The sequence below is a fragment of the Dermacentor variabilis genome, chromosome 1 (genome assembly GCF_050947875.1).
Source record: "Dermacentor variabilis isolate Ectoservices chromosome 1, ASM5094787v1, whole genome shotgun sequence".
In the NCBI taxonomy this organism is placed as follows: Eukaryota; Metazoa; Arthropoda; class Arachnida; order Ixodida; family Ixodidae; genus Dermacentor; species Dermacentor variabilis.
This window is the reverse complement of record NC_134568.1, coordinates 283880144-283905131: the sequence shown is the minus strand read 5'-3', so window position 1 is coordinate 283905131 and position 24988 is coordinate 283880144. Positions and strand designations below refer to the sequence as shown.

At 41.7% G+C, this 24988-nt stretch overlaps 1 protein-coding gene across 2 annotated transcripts in view; it reads left to right on the top strand.

Moving 5' to 3' along the window:
* Window positions 1-24988, top strand: part of E(z) (histone-lysine N-methyltransferase E(z)) — a 68768-nt gene that overhangs the window by 17829 nt on the left and 25951 nt on the right. The window contains exons 6-10 of one of the 2 annotated variants that reach the window (XM_075677172.1): window positions 9308-9404; window positions 10811-10974; window positions 12155-12181; window positions 20646-20737; window positions 21385-21595. In XM_075677172.1, the coding sequence (XP_075533287.1) occupies window positions 9308-9404; window positions 10811-10974; window positions 12155-12181; window positions 20646-20737; window positions 21385-21595 (591 nt within the window). The remainder of the gene's footprint in view (window positions 1-9307; window positions 9405-10810; window positions 10975-12154; window positions 12182-20645; window positions 20738-21384; window positions 21596-24988) is intronic. The other variant, XM_075677180.1, reaches the window with a different exon arrangement.

Genomic DNA, 24988 nt, shown 5'->3' with positions numbered 1-24988 from the left:
TGTGTTTTACTGTAAGAGATCTAGAGTTAATATTAAACAAGCTACCTGAACCTTTTTTAATAGCGGGTGCTTTTAACGCGCCATAACGCATTATAGGGTAGAAAAACAACTGACACCAGGGGACAAACACTTGGAAGATTTTATTCTAACAAATGACATATGCCTTTTAAACACTGGTGCTGTAACCTATTGCTTCCCAAGCACAGAAGCTGTGAGCTGTCTAGATCTGGCACTGTGCTCTCCGTCTCTCATTGGCGATTTCCAATGGAGTGTTATCGATAATCCGTAAGGTAGTGACCATATGCCAGCTATTATGAAAAAAAGCATCTGCTTTCCCTGCGATACGATTGAGATTACCTCGTTGGAAACACCATCTTGCACACTGGCCCCTATTCACTGAAAAGGCCGATCTGGATAACATGTCGGCTGAGCTAACGATAGACAAAATGAATGAAGAGATTACGGTCTGTATACTTGCTACAGCAGAACAAACAATCCCACAATCCTCTGACTTCTTAGGAAAAAAATTTAAACCCTGGTGGACGAATTATTGTACCAGAACTAAAAAACTACAAAACAAAGCGTGAAGTATCTTTCGGCAATACCCAACACAAGATAATCTCTTTCAAAAGAGCGAAAGCCAGGCACACATGCAGGCAAGCTGAAAGACAGTCTTGGAAAAACTATCTGTCATCCATAAATAGCTCAATAAGTTCCAAAAGAATGAGGGATCAGGCTCATAAATTTAGCGGTGACTACTCTTCTTACACAATTCCCATAGTCTCACCTCCAGGTATGCAAGCGGACTTAAAAGCACAAGCAGACGTATTAGGGCAGCATTTCCATAACATATCAAGCTCAGTAAACTATTCTGCTGCATTTCAAAAGGATAAGCAATCGCCAGAAAAACTAAAGCTTCCGACCACAGGAAGCTCAGAGAGATCCTATCATCATCATCAGCCTGGTTACGCCCACTGCAGGGCAAAGGCCTCTCCCATACTTCTCCAACAATCCCGGTCAAGAGATCCTATAATGCCCCCTTAACACTCCTGGAAATCAACAGAGTACTCACTACTAGCAAAAAAAGAGCACCTGGTCCGGACAGAGTACATTACATAATGCTCAATCACCTATCCTCTAAAGCAGTTGAGACCTTGCTGCTTTTTCTTTTTTTTTCAACATAATCTGGGAAATGGGAAAAATGCCAAATGAGTGGAAATAAGCCATCATAATCCCTATCTTGAAAGCTAGAAAGCATCCTACAACAGCAACCAGCTACAGACCTATAGCACTCACAAGCTGTCTTCTCAAATCTTGGGAAGCCATTATAAACATCAGATATACATATGTCCTTGAAACCGAGAACCTGCTGGATAGCCATCAGTGTAGGTACAAGAAAGGTTGCTCCGCAACAGATCATCTAGTCTGGCTAGAACATGATACGTGCAGCCTTTTCTACACAAGCAATACTGTCTCGTGGTTTTCTTCGATCTAGAAAAGGCGTACGACACAATATGAAGTTTGGTATTTTAAGGGACTTAGCGGATTTAGGGATTTGTGGTAGAATGGTCAAATGTCTAGCCGATTTCATGTCCGGCCAAACATTCCTAGTGTGTTTAGAAACGGTTCTGTCACGGATATTCATTCAGGAAAATGGTGTGCCACAGGGATGTGTATTAAACACAACATTGTTTGTGGTGAAAACAAACTTGGCCAATAACATAATTCCATCCTATGTAATGCACTCATTATATGTGGTTGATCTACAAATTGTGTGTCGTGCATCGAACTTTGCAACCTGCGAGCAACAAATTCAAGTTACAACAAACTCGCACAGTGTGCATCTGAAAACGGTTTTCGCTTCTCAACTGGAAAAACTATTAGTGTTGTTTTTTCACAAAATATAGGCCTACAACACTACCGGTAAAAGTAGGACACAAGTTTCTAGGTGTTCTGTTTGATAAAACGTTTAACTTTCTCGCGCACATAAATAGTCTTAGAGTAAAGTGAACAATGCACTTAACATCCTCAAAGTCCTGTTCTGGAGGTGTGGGGGCTCTGACCATAAATGCTTACTACACATCTACCAAACTTTAGTATGTAGCATATTAGACTATGATAGCATCATATATGGTTCAGCCAGACAGTCTTACATCAGATGACTTCACTCAGTTCATAACATTGGGCTATGACTGACAAGTGGTGCTTACAGAACATCACCTGTCCAGAGTTAATACATTGACTGTAATGAGCCTCCTTTACAGCAGAGCAGAACGCTACGAACTTTTTCCTACGTACTCGGAATCCAGTCCTCACTACAACACATATGCTACAACAGTGTCACACTGTGCAGCTCACGCTTACATTATGCAAATAAACTGAACGTGATTAGGCCGCTTGTCCTGCGATACGAGGAATATTGTCAGGGTTATGACATTCCTCGCGAAGTCCTTCAGTTTGTCAGAAAAGCCACAACGTTGGCTTCCGTGGTGCGATTTCACACCGTTATGTGACTGAACACTAACACTTCAAGAAAAGAGACGCCCCACATGAACACATTATGCAAGAATTTCGTGCTGTTCATGAAAAATATAAAAATTACATGAAATATTATACTGACGGCTCTAAAACAAAAGAACACGTGGGAGTGGGGGCTGTAAGAGAAAATTTGCAAACAAGTATTCAATTACCGCAGCATGCGTCTGTCTACGCAGCCAAAGTATATGCAATGTGGACGGTAGTTCAAAAGATCATCGCTGACAAACATGAAAACAGAGTCATATACACAGATTCATTAAGTATACTCGAGGCTCTACACGTGAACTCTGAATGTGAACCCCCTGTTAGGGGATATTTTAAACACATTAACGTCAAGCAAGAATGGCAGATCAATTAAATTTTTTGCTGGATACCATGCTATGTTGGGATGCTGGGTAATGAAGCAGCTGATAGATGCGCGTCAATGGCAGTATACAAAAACATAACAAACACACTTCCATATAGAGATAGTGTCAATGCAATTTGGAAGGTCTTGGCGTCAAAATGGCAACACGAATGGGACCATTGTTTAAGCAACAAACTACATCTTATTAAACCTGTAATTGACAAGTGGAAGTCATGCAGTCACCAGCAACGGTTCTATGAGGTGATCTTGTGTCAACTTCGGATCGGACACACACATCTGACGCACAATTTTCTCCTTCGAAAGGAAAACCCAACCAACTTGCGAAAAATGCCATGAACCTCTTGCAGTCATACATATCCTTATGACATGTCCACACATCAACACATGGAGACTTAAGTTTTTACACAACCTGTATAATTTACATAAACCATTAGACCCTGCCCTATTACTGGCAGATGATCTGCCAGTGCCATTTACTAACCTGTTTGACTTTTTTGAGAAGACTGGTTATTTACACCAACTATAATGTAATGCAGGTTTACCTGCTCTAATGTTGTGTTTTCTTTTGTCTTGTGACTAGCGCAACAGGGGCTTAGTTGCCTTTGTACCATTAAACCCAAATTAACCAACCAACCGTCGACCAATACTATTTTTCGTGTGAAACTTTTTGTTGGTCACAGGCGACGTGCATTTTTATGTGCAAACCGCAGCCCTAACTCCTTCAGTACAAGGGCAGAAGAGAAGCACCATCAGCTGAAACGAACTTTTCGGAATCGAAGCCTATGCAAGCATCTGTTTTATCTGTATAATACATGCCCCATATCCTGCTTTTTCGTGTCTTGTCAAATGATGATAAAACGTCAACAAAGTCGCTGGTGGCCGACATGATTGCTGGGAGTAGGCATTCACTAGCGATCGCTTCTGTGTTACTTAGGCGCGATTTCATGTAGTATTGGCATTATATTGGCATATTGGCTGTTTGTTACACTTTGCAACATAAGGTGCCCAGTGCACGTCCTGTACCAAGTCACGCAAAATCTCGCAAAAGAGTTCACATTCCCAAATGCAACTATGTATATTCAAGCTGGCAACACATAATAGGTCGACTATGCCTAGCGCGTACCGGCCGCTACGATGCTGGTAGCATGTTTACGCTTGTCCCACGGCCAGCTCTCTCAGCGTTTGATTTTGCTAACTTCAGGCAGCTTCGGGTTGTCTTGGTATCCCAGCCCATGTGACTTCCTATCAGGATCGGAACTAGCTGACTGCCAGAACTCCAAAAATCAAAGAGGCCCAATGTAGCGTAGATACCGCAGCCGTTGTGGGGTGCCGCAACGATTGCGCTCCGCTGAGGACAACAGTGTGCTTCTATTGTTATCTGTGGGTGGCACAACTCAAAGCCCAAGTGCCAGCATCTGACGAACAAGTTGTCTGCTTACCGAGTTGCATATCCTCGAGGTGTGTCGCCACCATGGTCAAAGCTTGTTACGCTAGGAATTCTTTCAATGCAAGTCTGAAGTGTAGCATCCGTCACTTAGCCGAAGTGTGCCCTGCTAACATACTTGCACGAGCAAACTTGAAGGTGAAGTTTATTCAACTCTAGGAAATTGTGTGATTGTTCTAGAGATAAGTACGAAAGCAAATCTGCTATGCATGTAAGTCAGTGTTAGAATAGTTGTGCATAGCCATCTAGTGCACTGTAGCATAGCAAAGGGATGAGACACCATGAACTGAAATGTAAGCTGAGGGATAGCCTCCGAGTTAGGCACGTCGTAGGAACCAAAGTCGGAATTAGTGGTGTCTATGTGAACATCCAAAATCAGCTTTGAAGTGCATGCCACAGTGATGTTCAATAGGTGGAGCTCTGCCGTAGCCTTCGCAGTACGAGGCATTGAAGAAGGACCGGAACCACCACAAAGGGAATGACAGGGGATCTTTGATTGCCAATAACTCCGCTTCTCCTGAACGCATTGAAGTAGTTTTTGCGGCAAAGTATTTCTAAAAGGGTTTTCTTTAATGTCAAATGCATTTCTCAGCCTTGATAAAAAGTAGTTCAGGACCCCCTTAAAACGCAATGACACACTTTTCTAACTAATTATAGAATAGCCTATTATAGGCGTCGCCTTGCAGATCTCCTACAGTAAAAATATTTCAAATCCTTCAAGTATAAGCATAGTTAGACATAGTATAGCACCGATGAGCGGCATTATCTTTCCTTTCGTCTCCACTAGTGCAATGGAAGCTACATGGGGGAGTTGGCAAGGGGGCAAGGCTCTGCTGAAAGGTTGAGCATCTTACCAGGAAGAGGGCTTGTCACAGCACCCTGTGGCGGCTGCAGCATCTATGCTGTGCAGCATGCCCCTCCTTTATCGTAGACCACGCAGCGATGATTCTTCTGTCTTTGTGAGATTGTAGGCATATATAGTCTTCATTCGTTTACCTCAAAAATAGCAATAATGGTATTACTGAGAATGTTCTCCTAATGACAAAATTGGCCAATAGCTGTTGGTAGGCTTTGCTGCTTGCAATGTCGACATTGCGAAGGCGAGAGCAAGTGATTTTTCACTCTTTTTGACATGATATTGTAAATTCCCTGCTGCATGCAGTGCAGTAATATTTGACTCGCATGCTCACAGTAGCCTCTTGTGCAGATCAGCAATGTTTTCTTCTTATGTTCAAAAACTGGTTCGGGGCTCCTTTAAGCTTATAGATGTAAGAAGCCCCAGCTAGCAGATGACTTATGCTGCAGGAGTGGCAATGGTAGCAGTGAAATTTTAGTATTAGGCAGTGTACTTTCATATGTATTAATAGCCAGGCCTCCAAGATCTGGACAATGCAATGTGCACCATGCTGGTTATTATGCTGAAAAACAACCTAAATGAAGTAGAGGTACTCATGCTGGTGTGCAACTGCTGAAAGTGTTTTGCATTTAAGCCGAGATGTGGTCTCTGCTAGAGCTTTAAGCAGTCTGTGTAACTTTGTCAGTTTCGTTTATGGGAAATAAGCAGTATATGTAAAGTGTTGGGCATGTCATCACCAGTTCTTTGGCTTCTGCAGTCACATGGCCTTCAAGATTGGGGAGGCAGCACATCGCCATTGAATAATATTGATTACAAGCAACAAATGCAGGACAGAAAGTACAGTAGCATTTACAACATAGTAGCCAAAAACATAAACTCTAAACTTAATGATAGCGCTCCTTTGACATTATGTTATGAAAGCTTAGCGCACTTACAACAATCTCCAGAACTGATAGCATGAACAGAACATACTGTCCCCAAACATGATCACAGTCTGTGCACTGTTAACCAATACTCAGAACATATTCACTTGTGGTGAGTCTGCGGTGTTCACGGAAGCACCTTTGCTGATCTGGCCTACAAACTCCTCACACTTGGTGCTTGCCTGATATAAGCGTGCCCATACAGGAAGCCCAACACTAGACCTGGCTGTTGATGGTAGCACCTCAGCGAGTTAGGTCTTCGTATGGCATGACTTGAGTGACAGCAGGTGCTGGGTGGTGATGTTGCTTGGATGCAGTGCTAATATGTCCAATCTTCTTGCATTCTAAGGTCTCTGTGCTTGCTCCTCTCATGCTGCTCTTTCCCTCACGTGCTTCATTTTCTTCATGTTTAGGCATCATGCTTCTTTTACTTCTGCTTTGTTGTTATTCCATCGTCTGCCATATTTTTCTGTGTCAATCATGACTTTTATGTTCCTACGAGTAGGCCTTATTGGTGTTTAGGTGCGAGGTCCTGAGCACAGGCTAGATTCTAACAGCAACAAGAGCAAACACCTACCAAGTTTGTATGCTGTCATGGATGGGATGGCAAAAGCTTGCCTGCGTGCAGAAAGCACTAAAATGAATTCATGCGCCACTGCTTCAACTGACAACGTTGTCCAGCCAAGGGCACACATGTCGATGCACATTATGCTGCGTGCCTGACAGACACAGAGCTCCCCCTTGACTTTGACTGTTATAAAATTTTAACTGGACAACATTTTATTGAAGCACAACACAGAAACCTTTTGTATACAAGGTATTCATTCTGTTAATGGTAAGAAACAATAGAAGTAGTTTATAATTGCAGTTTTTTCAGAATACTCTATTTTTTGGACAACCTAGTAGTCCCTTTCGGGTCTGAAAAATCTGTCCTAGACAATATTTCTAAGCCATGACAAGGAATGTTTGTGCCCTGCACTTTTCAAACTATTCCAAGTGATGTTTCACAGGAAGCCAGTGAGATTTCTTGCCTGACTGACCACCCCCACCCATTGAGTCCATTTGGGAGGAGGTCGAAATTTTAAAATTTGTTTTATAGCTTATGGCATTTAAGCAAAATATCAAAAATTTTGCCTGTATCATAAAGAAGGGCTTTTTTGCTATATCAGTACATTTACATGCAACTATTGAAGTCTGTGAACTGGAAGATAACTCGCCATGGTGGCGTAATGTCTTTTGTGTTGTGCTGCGATGCTTGTGGGCACGGGATCAAATCCCAGCGGGAACAGCCACATTTTGACAAGGGCAAAATGCGAAAACCCCCATGTACCATGCATTGTGTACACGCTAATGAATCCCTGGTGGTCAAAATTAATCCGGAGCCACCGCCTGAGCCAATATGGCATGCCTCATAATCATATTGTGATTTTGGCATGTAACACCCCAAAATTTAATTTAATTTTTGACTGGAAAATGGATACCTGTGAGAGCTACAGGTGAACAAAAGTGGAATTTCAGGCAAGTGCAGGCATTCTGGCAAATAAACCTGCCTTCCTCAATGTAACCGTGGTGATAGAAAGGTTTCCTGAAAATGCACAAATGGTCGGGGTGGTGAGGAGATTAAGTGGCACACGCTATCAGATATACTCTGTTTCAGTAGTTCCTAGGAGCAGAGCTAAAGCTATGTCACCTGCAAGCGTAGATTCTTGTGCAGCGAGATGTGTGATGGTGCAGAACCCGTTGCATGACTAAATGGCCTTGATAATGGTCTTTTCGGCAGGTGTTTACTTCGAAAATTCTGTGCAGTTCATGGCTGCGGTTTATTGCATGATTTTGCTTCGTTTTGTAATATTTATTGAGGCTCTATAATACTGAAAATAGAGTTCTACACTTGTTTGAATAAAAACGTGTAAAGAACAAAAAAAAATAACTCATTATATTCATTAAAATAATTGACACTGTTTTTATTTAAGAAGTACAAACAATTAATTGCTTTGAAAGTGGCTAAATTTCTACATGCAGTCGGCACAGCTGCAGAACCGTGGACAACTCCCTACTAGGTAATACTTTGTCCTTTGCAGAAATGGCATCCACAGACTCACTTGCATGGTATCGTTTCAAGCTGCCCTTTTACGCGAAAGGAGTGAATTAGTCGGCATTGAGCATACTTGCAATAGTGCAGTAAATATGCATGAATTCTAATTAAGAAAATGGCTACACTTCAGCTGCAATCGGGAAAACGGCTGTAATTGGGACCTCCTCCTTCCTGCGTAGGAGGTCCCGATTCAGTCTCTGACTATGGGACCTCCTTCTGTATACACAAATTTTTGTAATTAATTTTATGCCTAAATAAAACCACTTCTGACTCTGACTTACGATTGTCAGTGAGCACACCATGTACAAGTAAGTGGATGTTACAAGTGGAATGAAGAGATGGCGTCATCATCCCGTGCAGCACGCTGGCCAAGTGCTCCTTCTGAACCATCTGCTTCCGCTTTCTCTGCAACCCTCCTTCTCCTCTGTATCTCGAGATATCTCGAAGATGCACACCTTTGTGGTGTCAGAACGAATATGGGATGAATTTTCTACCACACTATCACATCAGCTGATCTCACTGCACAGTTGCATTCTTCGTAGATGCTGCCACCGCCTGCACTGCAGCGCTTGCTGCTAGCAGACAATGTGACATGGAAGGCCATCTTTAAGATGTGTTCGCCCTCCTGATTGGTCAAAGAAGCCTGTAGCTTCCACAACGTTGAAAAAAACTACTGAAGCAGAGTATATAGGTAGAGAGCCTAGCAATCAGTGTTTTATAATGTCTTCACTTGCCCAAAAGAAGACAGGCTGCAGTATGTAGAACACATAGAAAATGACTCAATAAAGGCAGTCATTATGCAAGCAAGATTATTGGTGTACATTGCAGCGTGGTCCTTTGAGTGGCAAGCTTCCTGATGTGCTCCTGTAAAGCAGGAAGCTTACTCAACTCTCTGTTTTGTCTTTACTGTTGCAGTAAAATCCTTCACAACTCAAGCTTCGCTTCGTTTGTCACAGTGTGTTCTGTTCTAGGCCTCTACTTTCTTTTATTTTTCAAAGGGATGCACACTTGAAAAGTGTTTGCACTTCCATGAGGCCTAGATCATCATTTTCATTTTCTTTTGCTTCTTTATTTTTTTTTCAAGACAAATATGATGACAAAGGGTCACCAACAGACTTCATATTTACTGCCATCTGCTCCGTGTTCCCTGATAAGCGATCCCCACAAGAATTGAAGGAGCGGTTCGTACCACTACATGTACCTTCTTTTAAAATATTGTTAGCTAAATTCTGTGCCCTAGCATAATTTAAAAAATAATAATGAAGTGCTATTGTGTTCAGTAAAGGCTAGCGCATGAAATTCACGCATACATAAAGTATATAAGCATGATATAAATGGGCTGACATCGGATAAATTTTTTTCTGTGAACTACAGCATATTGTGCACAAATCATTATTGCTAAGTTCTTTGTGCAGCACTTTTTTCATCTTGCTGGCAGCTTTGCCATAGTATAAGGACATTACTTTGAAAAAACAGTGCAGCCTGCGTACAGTGAGGGATATGTGTCCATATACAATGCCTGTGCAAACTAGGTACTGAGCAAATTGCTTGGTCAAAGTATTTGCAGCTCAGTCCTTGTGCTCACATTAGAGAGCTTTAGCCGAGTGTTGGCAGTCTGCTATGCTTAGACCGGTGTATCATACTATTTGCACATAGCCACTCGCCTATAATGCTGGTGCTGGTACGCACGGCACTCGTGCCAGCAATGAAAGACAAAATGCTGCCTTGCTCCTCTGCAGCATGACAGTGTGTGCATTTGGTTTCTTTGTCGTTTTGCAGCCAAGCTGACTGCACATTGCTCGCGTCTCTGGCAGACACACTATGATGTTCTTGCCAAAAGTTCAAAATCAACGCAGTCCTCTGTAGTGCCCCAGCATGTGAAATGCGAGTGGAGTGGATTGTAAGCGATACGCAGCTAAAACTATCTGTAGAAATTCTTGTTACCTTAGTACAGGTAAAATGCACTGCCATCATATACCCCTTGACCTGGGCCACCATCTTGCGCACCTTCGAGAACCTGATGTTCGGTTTCATCTCATGCGATTGTCCTAGGCCGCACCGAAAATCACGGCCTAGGCGAATTGCGTGAGGTGAAACCAAATGTCAGCCTTTCAAACATGTACAAGATAGCGGCCCTGTGTGCCAGTGTCATAAATTGGGTATTACAAGTTTGGACAAATATATGATACATTGTGCTTTGTGTTTTCTTTCTATTGATGCTTATGCTGTCACTAATGCATACCGTAGTGTATAAGAAATCGGGACCTTGAACAGCTGCAATGAGCACATTTAGTCCTGTTCTTGTTTTTCTGCATTAAAAATAATGGAACCATTATTGCGGATATGTCTTGTTGATGCGTTTATGCATCGTTGATGCGTCGATGATGAGTTTTATGACTGACTAATGTCTTATAAAAATAACACATGTAAAGACATCATCTTCACTGGTTGGCATGTAGTAATTTTGTTCCTTTCCTCCAGCATACCTTGCTGTTTCTAGTCAGTAACAGCGGTAGTCTTGTATGTTAAAATTTTTGTGAATGGGAAGTGGCGCTTCACTGCTGAGAGTAGCTCTTGTCTCTGGCAGGTACCGGGAGTTGATGGAGAAAGTAAACCCACCAACTGTTCCGCCTGAATGCACACCCAACATGGATGGACCATTCGCTCAGTCGGTACCTCGTGAACAAAGCATGCACTCTTTTCGGACTCTTTTCTGTCGGCGTTGCTTCAAGTATGACTGCTTTTTGCACAGTGAGTAGCTGTTCTACTTTTGTGACTTGGTGGAAATGGTGGTTAATGATTATTGTGTTTGCTGGCAGATGAAAAGATGATGGGAGGTAGTTTTGGAACTTTAGAAATTGGTGCCCTAAAAAGAACCAGATACTACCAGGCAGTTTAGTTCATTGCCTGCTGGAGAAAAAAAATAATGTACTCAGGAGTAAGCCTCATGATTCTTGCTTTGAGTTTCTTTACGTGTTATTATCGAAAATTTGACCTTTGTCTCAGGTGTTGGAATTTGCTGTCTGGTTCAAAAAACATCAAAGGCAAGCTGCAACTCAAGCTTTTTAATCATGTCAAATTAGTTGAATTATGGAAGTATAATACCGGTGAGGTACCTGTACCGATCACCTACCTGTCTACCGGTCACCTACCTGTCTGCGAGAATACATTACATGTTAAGCAACCTTACAACCAGTTTTGCAAAGGTGATTTCTTCCTCTCTTCATTTGCATTTGGAAAATAGTAAATTTTTGTACTCACTTGCTGCCGTTGCTTCTAATTGCGTGCTGTGTCAGTGGCAATGTTGCTATGAGACCTTTGTTACATGAGTCTGAATAGCAGGAGTGTAGGATGCACTGCGTGGCGTTCATATTGTGTCCTATAGGGGCAGTGGCAGCATACAAGTGGAGATTCAGTATTTTGTTTTAATGTTGTGGAAGCACAAGAGTCCTAAAGCAATAAGAAAAAGTGTAACTTTACGTGTTAACAACCAAACATGTTTTTACAAATACAAAAATGCTGCACAAAAAAACATGGGATAACTAAAAAAAAAAGGTATTACATTTGCATTTTTGTGCGAGTGTAGAACATTTAAGCTGCTACTGTATCAAAACATCTTAATCTTTATTTTTAAGCATGAAGAAAACTAACGATGTCTTACTTTCATTAAGTATTTGTTGTGATGTAGCATTGAGAAATTGAGGTCAAGGCTCCGTTATTGGTCTTAAAATAATTTATCTAGGCCAGTAAAAAATAACAATTTCCAAAAAACAATGTAAAACATGTGATGCTTTAATTTTGTAGGTGTATATTTGCTAATGACACTGCAGACTATAAAAAAAGATGTGACTCTTTTCATTCTCTTCCTCCTTTGGTTCCTTTTTCTCCTGAACTTTCCTGTATTTTTTTCTTTTGTGCCCTTATTTATTAGCAAATAGAGGGATGGATATTCCTCCAGGTAAACAGAATACAACTATTTGCATCTCTGCTTTCACTCTCCACTATTTCTTTCTTCCTAAGCTTTTCTGTTTTTGTGTGTCTGTGTGTATCTAATGCTTACTAGATCCCAGCATCCTGCTGCACCTTTGCCTGCATTTACTACATGCTTTCCCTGCCACTCTGAATGGCCAAGTTTGATAGAGTACTCTTCTGCAAGCCAGGCTGGTCATAAAGCTTCGAAATGTTATCAATGGCTTCAGCATCAAACAGTGACTTGCTTGAATAAAATGGTGTTAGTAATGAGGTACAGCCTTATTGCTTGCCTCTCCAACTACAGCAATAACACTAAAGAGTGTGAGCACCCGAAGTGTACCATTGGAATCGTATTATTACTTTTGAAGGCAGAAACCCATGCATCTTGCAGTGTGAATGAACTTCCATCATTTATACCAATTGCAACTATTATAAGCGAGCATTTTTTAGGCATACTTGAGAGTGCAGTAACATGTCATTACTTTGCCGTGTTAAGGCATGTTGAACTGGGGGTGGGGGGAGGGCATAGATTCTGTAGCATTAATTTACAGCTAGTGGCTTATTTCAAAGCTTGATGATCAGCCTGTAATACTTCATCTCTTCATCTGGCATGTATTCTTCATCTTAACAAATGCATCATGTGAGCATTTTAAATCGGCTTGCACGACCTGTCGTACAAGCATACTAATGATTAGTTCATTGTTGGGACTTGTTATGGCAGCTGTTAACTGCAGATATCAATAAAAGCAAAAAAGGTAATCTCAAAAAATAAATAAATCTTATCAGTGAATCTTACAAACAGTGAAGACGTTTCCTTCTTTAGTCTCACTATCTTAATATAATACATTGTCTTTAACTATTGTTGAAAGTAGTTGCGTGTTATTGTCATTAGCTTCTACCATCAACAACATTGGCCTGACTATACGTCTTATTGTGTTATTCCTGTCTTCACCCCTCTTTTTTTTCCCTTGTGGTTCTTTCTTCGTGTGTCTAATGCTACCTTTTACTTGATACAAGAGCTATAACTGAATAAAATGTGTTAAAGGGGTTAGAGGATATCTTAGTTCAAACATTGTTCACCTAACATTGTGATAACAGCTTAAATTTTATTGCTTTGTTCCCTAGCTTTTGGACAGGAAAACTAAACAAGTATTTGTGATTTTCCTATTTTGTGTTTAAAGGGACCCTGAAACGATTTTGATGATTTTGTACAAATGTACCGAGTCGTTAGAGTAGGTCCTTTTCATCATTGACACATCTAAGTGCTCCGCATAAAGCTTGTAATTTATATTAGGTTTTCAAAATGCGCATCGCTGCCGATCACAGCACATCGCTCGGCTGAGTTTTAAGCAACCCCTACCCATGTGACGTCATTTGCCCCAATGAAGTTAGTAGGGCAAGCTATCCAAGTGGCTGTCCAGGGCGCGTCATCAATAATTTTTCCAACTTTATGGTGAACAAATGTTGTTCGTAATACTTAGAATGCTAGTTAATTTGTTTCTATAAAAAAGAAAGTAACAGAAAGAGAATGCATACGAACAATTCCTCAGTACACTTAAGCACTTCCGGCAAAGAGCAAGCATTGTCTGCTTGTGTTACAGTGTGCTTCATTTTTTATGAGAGCTCTGCTGTCAGAGTCGGTGTGAGTCTTTCCGCGAGCACCATGATTCGACTTTGTTGCGTTGTGGGCTGCAAACATAGCGACTGGCAATATGTCAAGCTGCGACATCATGTCCCTCTGCAAGGCAGCAGACGGGCGGACTGGCTGCAGCGCATCTGACTGCCGCTATCCGATTGGCGCCAGGATTTGCACGTTTGCGGCCGTCACATTACACTGGAGGATTACTACCGCAATAGCATTTCGCGAGTTCTGTATTCGGGTAAACGCAAGCGCAAGGGGACAGGGCCAGGCTGTTTGACCGTGCCGTTTCACGGGATGAGCAGAAACGCAAATTTGAAGGGTCTGCACGGTGCAGCCACCTGGTGGCACAGAGCTCAACCAAACACAGTAGCTGTAACGAAAGGTATTCTTTGCTGCTGGTGTAAATTTTTCACAGGAGTGTAATCATTAACACATCGTTTTTGGAAATGTTTAAAATGTTCTATACTTGGTTAGAGCAATATTAGTGCTTTGTTTGGCTGGTTAAGCTTTGCGCAAACAGGTGGCTGGACCATGCAGACCGATCAGGCCGCTCACATACGTCTACGCTAAAGTACCTTCACCAGCTTGAGTTTATGCCTCCAGCCATCCGTCCAAACACCCAGCTCGCCTGTGGTTACTGGAATACCAGACACGTTCTGCACTGCGACAGAATGCTCGCAATGCACGCTGCTTCTGTAGCTCTCGCTTGGGATCGACTTCCAAGCAGCTGGTGGAAAGTTTGGAGAGGCCTCACGTGCTCGCTCCTAGAGAACCAAAAGTTGACGACATGACGTGCCATCATGATGCAGAGCCAGGGAAGGCGGAACTTAGCCCGATCACTCGGCTCATGAGTTGAGGAGAAATACATGACTATGGAGGAGGGTAACTTGTAATCGTCCATACCTCTCTTAATATGAGACGCTTAACACAAATTGTGGTGCGAATGATTAACTTTAGCTGTACCCTACACGTCTACAAAATTTGTCTGAACCGTTTCAGGGGCCCTTTAATAATGTGGGAGGATGGTCGTGCATAATTTCAGCACAGTGTACACCCTGGTTTACCAAATGAAGTTTTTGTGCATTTATATAAATTTACTCATTTTGGGAAAGTAAAATGGAGCTAACTAAAGGCTTTATTAATTCATTGCCTCTGATAATTTCCCACATTCATGTTCATAGTGCAGTGTTTATTGCATCGCTTGCGTAATGCGAAGTGGGGAATGGGATCATTCCCCACCTGTGGCAAGTTGTTTTTTCATCCACTTTCAATTCCATTAATTTATAATTTCTTTATTTCAATTAGTCAGTACAAGTAACTTCCCCTGTGTTGTCCTTGGTGTCTTTGTTTGTTGGCTTCTTATGATATAAAGAAAGGGGTCTTACAAGGAGACACAATCATTCCAATGTTGTTCACTGCGTGCTTGGTTCAAGCTATTAAATTGGGACGGCTTACGGGTAAGGATCAACGGCAAATATTTCGGCAACCTTCAGTTTGCAGATAACATTGTTCTATTCTGCAACAATGCAGACGAGTTACAACAAATGATTGAGGACCTTAACAGAGATAGTGTAAGAGTTGGGTTAAAGATTAATATGCAGAAAACAAAGATAATTATTAAAAGCCTGGCAAGGCAACAAGAGTTCAGGATTGCCAGTCAACCTCTAAGTTATGCGAAGGAACATGTTTACCCGATACAATTATTCACAGGGAACCCTGATCACAAGAAGGGAAGGTACAGTATAATAAAGTTGGGTTGGAGTGCATATGGCAGACATACTCAGATTCTTACTGGAAGCTGACAATTATCACTAAAAATAAAGGTGTACAATTAATGCATTCCACCGGTGCTAACATATGGGCCAGAAACTAGGAGACTGACAAAGAAGCGAAGCCCGAAAACAAGCGTAAGGACCGCACAAAGAGCGATGGAACGAAGAATGATAGACAGGTTAAGAGACAGGAAGAGGGCGGTGTGCATCAGAGAGTAAACGGGCATAGCCGATATTCTAATCGACATTAAGCGAAAGAAATGGAACTGGGCAGGTCATGTAATGTGTAGGTTAGATAACTGGTGGATCGTTAGTGTTACAGAATGGGTGCCAAGAGAAGGGAAACGCAGTCGAGGACGGCGAAAGACTAGGTGGGGTGATTAAATTAGAAATTCGCAGGCGCAAGTTGGAATCAGTTGGCGCAGCACAGGGGTAATTGGAAATCGGAGGGAGAGGCCTTCGTCCTTCAGTGGACCTAAAATAGGTTGATGATGATGATGGTTTACATGGCTCACATTCCTGCACTTCCGATGGGGAAGGAGAATAGGTGGATGCATTGGTTCAGTGGGGAGTGAGGGAAGCTGGGAAGTTGGAATTGTGTTGCAATAGTGAGGGAATAGTGGAGGGCAGTGTTGCTTTTTCTTCAAATAATTAGGGGTTACAAAAGTGAAAAAGAACACATGTAAGCATGTGTTAATTCGGTGTGCCTAGTTTTTGCCAGAAAATGGAAAGTAAAAAGAGATGTGGCTTGGACAGTTGAAAAATTAGCAATAAAAAATCTGGAAAGAAGAAAGGTTAAAGGAAACGAAGTTCTATCAGAACGTGTTTGGTTGAGTGAGTTGTGCAAATGGGAAATGAAAGCAATTAGTATTAATCAGTGATGGGCAGTATCTAAGGTACATGTATCTTAGATACTCTTTGGGTATATTTTATCTGTGTTGTGATATGTCTGGCAAGACATGTAACAGTATCTGTATTTACTATACTTGAAACAATGTATTGTGTATCTTAAAATACAAGATACTGCTATCGTAACATTACCATGAGAAACTATAAACGTTGGCTGAGCCCTGCAGCGAGGGCAGACGATGAGGTCTGCACGTCCCTCTTGGTGGAGCAGAATCTCCTTTGTTGAGACCCTGGTGGTTGAGCTTGCTGTATCTTTTAGCTGTAAAAACAAATTATTATATTTCAAGCTTTGTTTGTGCTTTCACACAATATCAAGCAAAAGCACAAAGAACAGGCTATATCTGTGCAAATGCAAAAACAGGCTAATCTGTGCAATTTGTGCCTCTGTTTGCTTAATTATGAATAGATCAAAAAACTCATCCCCCCAACTATTTTGGAAAAGAATGAAGTTTAAGTGTGCAGAAGATCAAAAGCAAAAAGAATTACTGAACCAAAGGACCCTACTTTTTTTTAACAACCTTATCAAGTGAACAGACAGTGAAGCCAAGAAAGCATGAGAGAATAGGAAGTTTTCTTGTCGAGCCATAGAATTATGGCTTAGTATTAAATTTGTGATAGATTTTATATTCTAATAAAGAAAAAGAGAAATGAAAATGAAAGAAAAGACAACATGCCGTTGACATTAGGCAAACCCAGAACTTTTGCACGATGCATGCAGTGTGCCTGCTTAACTGCGGGGACAGCTAGCACTTGTTGACTTGCCATTTATTCACTTATTCTCAATGGAATGAAACAAATCAATTTAGGCCTATCTAATATAAGTGCTTTCATTTCCGCCATCTCCCATTTGTATAACATCGGTGTAGTTTTGGCTCTTATGCTTAGACCAGAGTTCATGCAACCCTTAGTGGCCAGATGCATAGCGGCATGACAAGACACTCTCGACTGTTTGTGCTTACTAGCTGTTCTACTTCAAAATTTCCCTAGCACATTTCATTCTGTGAGTGTATTACATGTATTAAATCTTAAGCTTGGGAGTGTTAACCAGCGTCACTCACAGCCATGGCGGCCTATGAGGAACATCTTCTAAACCACACACATTATATAGTCCATGATCTTAGCTGCAGACAGCTGATGTAATTCTACAGCACCATTCAGTTTTTTAAGAAGCAGTTAATTTCCTCCATGCCTTCCATGGCTTCATTGTGTGTTGGCTTTATACAGAAAATCATAGGACATTCATTGTCTGCGAACTGTTTCTTGATCAAGCCTGTCAATAAATCATTATGACACTGCTTGTGGAAGCACAGTGTATATGCACACATCTAAAGGTTGTGCGCAATTATGGCACCATATAAAGAACTGTGCCGTGGCATTTCACTGCCTTGGAATGTTACAAGATATTTGTAATGAAGTCTATGTAGTCTTTGTGGTTTGATAGCAGTTTCTGCATACTTATCAGGACAAGCTTATTGCCAAGTTTTATTTCCCAGTCTTGTTCTTAGTGCACACTTGTTGCAGAAGATTTACGACGCCCTGGCTTCTGTTTGTCATAGTGCACAAGAAGCCACATGTGTTGCATATGTACATTCCAGTTGCATAGTAACAAAACAGCATGTAATAAATAGTGGTGAAGTTCCTTACATATTGGCTAATAACAAGATCACAGAGTTAGCCTGAAGAGAGAAGTTTCTGCACAACTTGCACCATGTCAAAAACTATTCTTGCTTGAATTATGTGCTCATTCATATAACTATAACGTTTGAATAAGAGCATGTCATATCCAAATTAAAGTATGTTGTTGCTTATCCTAATGGGCCTTGCAACACACTTGACAATAGACAGGCAAAAGCACTTAGAACATATTCTCCACATGTAGGTTCAAAATTTTTGCTCTTCAAAGGCGTGCTTTTACTATAGCTGTACTGAAAGCTCCTCCATTAGTTATGCTTAAACATAATTGCACACAGTATTAATTTGCAATGTTTGCAGGCATAAGCTAACCTGAGCATGAGTCATTGCATTTCATAGTCATCTCATGCCACATCATGCTTGGAATGAGAACTGCAACATTTAGTATCCCAGCTTTTCTTTAAATTAGCACATCCTGGGCCCCTTCTTTGTTTGTCATTATTATTTCTTTTGTGCCTTAATGTAGTAATGAATGCTATGCATGGCTGTAACCCTTGCTTAGGTAAGCGCTATTGTCTTTACCACAGAGCAAGAGAGACAGGAGAGCCAACTCAGCTGTTTAGACGTGGGCATGAATTCTATGATCAACTGCTCGTTTGTGTCACATTGTATAGGAGGCACAGCAATTTGTTGCGTTTATCTAGGAGCATTCCTTTGGCGTGGCATCCATGGTGTCTGTATCTTCTCCCAGTTTTTCACTTGCTGTGAAATTATGCACGCATTCCTTTGTCGTCTGTCAGTTTAAAAACACAGAACTGCAGGACACAGGCATCAGCATGAGGACCATAAGTTCCATATCATAAACTTTTGGAAGAGAGGTCAACTTGAGAAATTTCCGCTATGGTTGAGACCATTCCTTTAAGGAAAAAGCAGGTCCTTGCATTTGTCTAACAGTATAATACATGCATAGCCAAAAACATACCCAAGAATAAAGCACTTCTGTCCTGCTTGCTATATGCTTCTGCTTATGGTCCGTTGGCACCACTGCCACACTGACAGACCCCTCTGCCTCACTGAGGCATCATGCCATTAACCCTTTCAGGGTAGATTTTTTTGCCCAGGGTAGATTTTTTTTATTGCAAATTCCAATTCTTCTGAGAGACCTATTTTGAAAAAGTTTACCGTAATTTTGCTAGGGTGACCGTAAAGTGAGGAAAAGATATTTTGCATTGGTATATATGTACTGTTTACTCAAGAATAACAACAATAAAAAAAGGAAATAAACTTAAAAGAATAAAATTTGATGCATTGTTATACACATAGTTCAAAGCTTAGAAAATGTGCAAACGAGAATATCTTGCAAGTGTCAAATGTTCCTGCTCTTAACTAATATTTGTCTACAGCATAATCGAACTGCGTAGGTGAGCGCACTCAAGAAAACTGTGGTTGTGTGCCCATCAAAAAAGCAAAACGTGTGACAAATGTCCACTAATCTTCATCTTATCGCCAACCAGAGGCGATTAGTTTTCACAAGTCTCCAAGAAAAAAAGAAAGGAAAAGGAAACACATGCACGGCGGCATCCTTCCTATGCTCACCCCTGTGAGAACTAAAGGAGCGAAAAACAGGCGGCCATCCTTTGAGCGATTAGTAACGAGATGGCCATCAGTTTTACAAGCGCAAGAAGCCAAAACCGCTCGCCGAACAAAACCCAAATTGCCGCCCGCCCGCCCGCTAATGTGCGAGTGGTAGTATATAGATGCGTTGGAGCAAACTAGCTCTAAAACAAACCATGCAATGAAAACCGAGAGAGGCAGGTACGATAAAAAAATTCTATGTATTCCCACATAGTGGCAGCATGTGCCAAGAAAGAAAAAGTTAGGAAATTGGCTCGCTTTTTAAACGTACAGACGGTGCCGTAAATATGCGGCATCGACCATTTTGGACTTATTTGTGGCGCCGTATATTTATGTCATTGACCCTGAAAGGGTTAAAACTCTCCTATTGTTGCTAATTGGCACTTTACTATATTGGCCCAAAAATAAGCTTTCATGTCTTTTGGCTTTTGTAGACGACAACTGAAGAATGTGCCATGATGTCTTCATGTTTTATGTGAAGACAGGAAAGTGAGGTGCCAGATGAAATGCAGAAGCATTTTGTGCCACAGGTGTGGTCCTGTGGGCACTTTTTCTTGTAACTTACTTGTAAGGTTTTCTATGCTTTTGAGTCTTGCCTTGGCCATAAGCAGTACACGAATTCCGTGAGAACACTTGGTGAATACTGAAAGGGGTGATAAAGCATTAAGAAAGTGCAAGATTCTGTAAGAGAGAAGGTGAGAAGAAAAAGCATGTACAGTAAAATGCTCAGCGTTATTGGTCTGTTCGGTTTTAGGTTGCTGTTCTATATGTATTGCAGCAAAAAACAGTCAGCACTCCTGTCTTTCTTGCTCTGTGCTCCTCACTCTCAACACATGTTAATATTAGTTGGTTCCTTTCAGCATTCCATCCAGCACCAAGCCAGTACAAGCGGAAAAGCTGTGATATGAAGGTGGACACTGAGCCATGTGGATCACATTGCTACCTCCACTTGGTGAGGTTGAAGAATGCTGTAGTTAAAGATATGTGTTGGTCCTACCTCAGTAAATGTTTGTAGACTGACTATATTTGTAGAGCCCATGTGTCTGTTGAAGAGATGTCATGTCAAGCAATGTGATTTCAAAACAGTATCAGTATTAGTCTGCAAAACCTGTGGATGTGTAGTATTTTTAACATTCTTCTTCATAAATATAGTTTCATGAGAAGTGATCCCATCTTCCTCTTCGCTAATAATGCCACTCTGTGCTGTTAACTGCAAAAGTTTAACAGAATAGATTATGTGTGAGAAAATGAAATTGCTTAATAGCCTGGGGCTGAAACCTTTAAGTTCCATGTTGCACTTCCAGGTTATGAAAAACCTGCAGCTTTCAGGTACTGAGAACATTTGCATCCAGATCTAGAAGCAGCACAGGAAGTATACTGAGTGTGTTGTTGTGGCTTAAATGCATTTGCCTGTGTTCTCGTGAAAATGGGAAGCCGGGGTGGGCTTGGTACTTGTGTGTGAACCCACCATATGTATAATTTTCACCATCTTGCGCATGTATGCTGTTAAGCTGCAGAATTGTGCTTCCTTTACTTTTCAAGGTAGCTGTATGTTGCTGCTGAGTTCTCAGCATAGATGTGCTTTCTCTATTACCTTAGGATTCTGTGAAGGCAAGGCTGCAAGCAAAACTCAAGGAAGAAAGGGAGTCATCAGAACAACGCAAGATGCAGAAGCAGATTTCCATGGACAGTGGGAATGAAGCAAGTGGTGAAGATAGCAATGACAGCACACGCACAAATAGCAAAAAGAGTGACAGCTCTGAGAAAGACCAAGACAAACCAGCACAGATGACTGTCAACAGCTTGTCAGGTTGGCTGCCTTTCTCATTCTTTTCATTGACATAGCATTAGCGGTAGGGGTGCGCAAATACCGAATAGTAAATTTCGAATTGAATATTGAATCAAATCAAGAAAAAAAAAAGCAGAATATTGAATACTGGAAAATTTATCACGAGGTTTATTGCTAACAAATATTGTGCAAGAAACACAGTCCTGCACCTGCTAGGTAGTCTAATAGCATTGCATAACAAGAACGTTGCAAGCTATCAGAAACTTAGGTACCTGCGAATCAAATTGTACAGTATGGTCTACTTTTATTAAATGAAACAGCAAATTATTATGCTACTGTTAATTACAGCTCAGTTCAGTGTGAGGGTCTGGAAAACGCATACCGTATTTACTCGATTCTAACACGCCCTCGATTGTAACGCGCACCCGTTTTCCGTGACAAAAAAATTTAAAAAAAATGAGAAGCTCTATTGTAACGCGCACCCATTTTCCATGACCAAAAGAAGAAAGATGAGAGTACAATACCGCGCACCGCTTGCTTTCATAAAAAGTACCATTTTCTTTCATTTGGAAAAAACAGATTTATTCCCAATGCACTAAAGTTGCGATTAATAAAAACACAAATGGAAGCAGCGTACCTTTGCCAAGATTTTCACTGCGACGATACACGAGTCGTGTGGGGCAATAGATAGCACTCGTCGTCACTATCAGACAACTCCTTATCGCTATCAACCCCCGCAGAGGCGTCTGTGACAGCAGGTGTTTGGTGTGTTGTGACACCACATACCCAAGCACACAAGGGTTGGACCCTCCCGCGTGTAGCCGTGCGCGGCTTAGCTGTGTCTGGGGAAAGAGGGGTCCTGGGTGTTGAGCCGATGCCGGGTGTTCGGACCTTTTAGGCCCCCCAGCGGAGGCGATACACCTCTTTGGCCTCTGCTTCACATAGACGGCACCCCCGGATTGACCCACCCGGGGGAAATCTGTAGTTGCCTTTTCCTGTCTCTCTCTCTCCCTCCATCCTTTGTCTTTCTATCACTTTCCATCTTTCCTGTCTTCCCTTCCAATTTTTGCAGGCAGCAAGGGTTAACCTTGTGTGTATAGCCAACCTAGGTTATTTCATATTTGGTTATAGTGGTAATGTACAGCTGGCGTTTGCAGGCCATGTTGCACAAGTCCTCCAGCGTCCCCTTGTAGGACTCCACGGTGGGTGGCTGGCATTACTGCCAAAATTATACTCTCTTATGGCTACTTCCTTCCCCCCACTACCTGATCGCTTCCTGAAGGGGGGGCGCACCGATGATGTCTTTGAGTTTTTTGCCCATCAAAAAGAAACTATCCCTCGTTTCCATGTAGTCCACTCCGAACAACCAGACAAACCCATGCAAACAAGCTCACCATTCTTCGTGTCTAAGTCTCTCACCCAAGTTTTTGGTACAGGTTATAAAGCATCCAGGATGGCAAGTGGTGATCTTCTCTTAGAGCTCCGCAACCAAAGACAATATGAAAAGCTACCCAATCTAGTATCATTTGGGGACGCCCAAGTAACTATAACTCCCCATCGTACTATGAATACCACCCATGGCGTAGTCTCGGATGATGATCTCTTGGAGCTGACTAAAGCTGAACTCCTGGAAGGCTTCAGTGAACAGAAGGTCATCAACGTTAAACGAATGAAGATGAGGCGTGACGATAAGGAAATAAATACCAAACACCTCATCATCATCATCATCATCATCATTTATTGGCCCTTAAAGACCCCTGGAAGGGGCATTACATGGGGGGGGGGGGTCATTGAACACAACAACATAGGTCACTGTCAAACATTGTCACAATCAGTGATCAGCAGGATATATACAGAAGAAAAAAAAAGTACAAAAGGAACTCTTTAAATAAGCATTAACGAGTATAAAAACAGCAACAGTAAAGTAAACAGAGGCAAACAGAAGCAAGCAAGAATTCTCCACATCATGTTTTCAAATAGGATGTCATCAACTGCCAGAACTTATATGGATCGCGTTCTATTACAATATGGTCTGGTAATGAATTCCATTCTTCAATTGCAAGAGGCAGGAATGACTTGTTAAATGTGTTAGAGGAGCCGTGCAGACGTAGAATGCTTATGGAGTTGAAGAGACGGCGTGATGTTCGGAGAGGTGGAAGCAGAAGAGAGTCCCGAAGCGAAGGAAAACAGAAGTATAGCGTATGAAATAATGAGAAACGGCTGATTTTACGTCTGTACGTCAGAGGCTTGATGTCAAGTGATAACTTTATGTTGGTAACACTGGAGTGGGTGTCGTAGTCGGATGAAATATATCGGTTTGCATAGTTTTGAATGGGTTCTAGGCTATTGATTAGGTAAGCCTGATGTGGATTCCAAATTGGGGAGCCAAATTCTAGTTTCGTTCAGACAAAAGTTTTGTGAGCCAGACTGCGAATAGAGGGAGGGGAGAAGCTGAGGTGCCGTCTGATGAACCCAAGTGATTTCAATGCATCAGCTGCAATCTTCGTGATGTGCTCGGACCAGGTGAGTTTGCTGGTGATGTGAATTCCAAGGTAACAGTAAGATTCAACTTGGGAAAGGGTGGTTGAGTACAACGGATATGCGTAGCTCAGGTTAGTGCGCTTGCGGGTTACCTGCATGTATTTGCACTTAGATACATTCAGCTTCATTAGCCATGTCGAACACCAGTCTTCAATTCTGTCTAAGTCATTTTGAAGCAACAACTGATCATTGTATGCAGTTATGTGGCGATACAAGATGCAGTCATCTGCGAAAAGACGAATGCACGATGAAATGCTGGAAGGAAGATCTTTTATGAAGATTAAAAACAAAAGTGGGCTGAGCACCAAGCCCTGCGGGATACCAGAAAGAACTTCAGTTGTGGGCGAATGATCATTATCGATCACAGTGAATTGACAATGACTGGATAGAAAACAATGAATCCATGTTAATATCAGCGGATCAAGACACTGCCATGAAAGTTTGGCTAAAAGGCGCTGATCGGGTTCACGATCGAAAGCTTTCGAGAAGTCGAGATATATGATGTCCGTCTGAAATGAGAAATCTAAATTTAGGTGAAGATTGGTTGTGAAATGGAAAAGTTGGGTTTCGCATGAGTAACCGGATCTGAAGCCTTGCTGGCTGGGAAAAAAGAAGCTGTTGGAATCAAGGTGAGATGCAACTTGTGAATATATTATATGCTCTAGTAGTTTGCAAGCAATGCATGTTAGTGAAATCGGTCGGTAGTTAGAAGGATCAGAACAGTTACCTGCTTTAAATACCGGTACCACCTTGCTCAGCTTCCAGTCGTCTGGAATTGAGCTGGTAGCAATCGATTGCACAAATATTATTTGCAGAAACTGGCTTGATATGTCCTTGGTGCATTTTAGTATCTTAGATGATATATTATCCGGT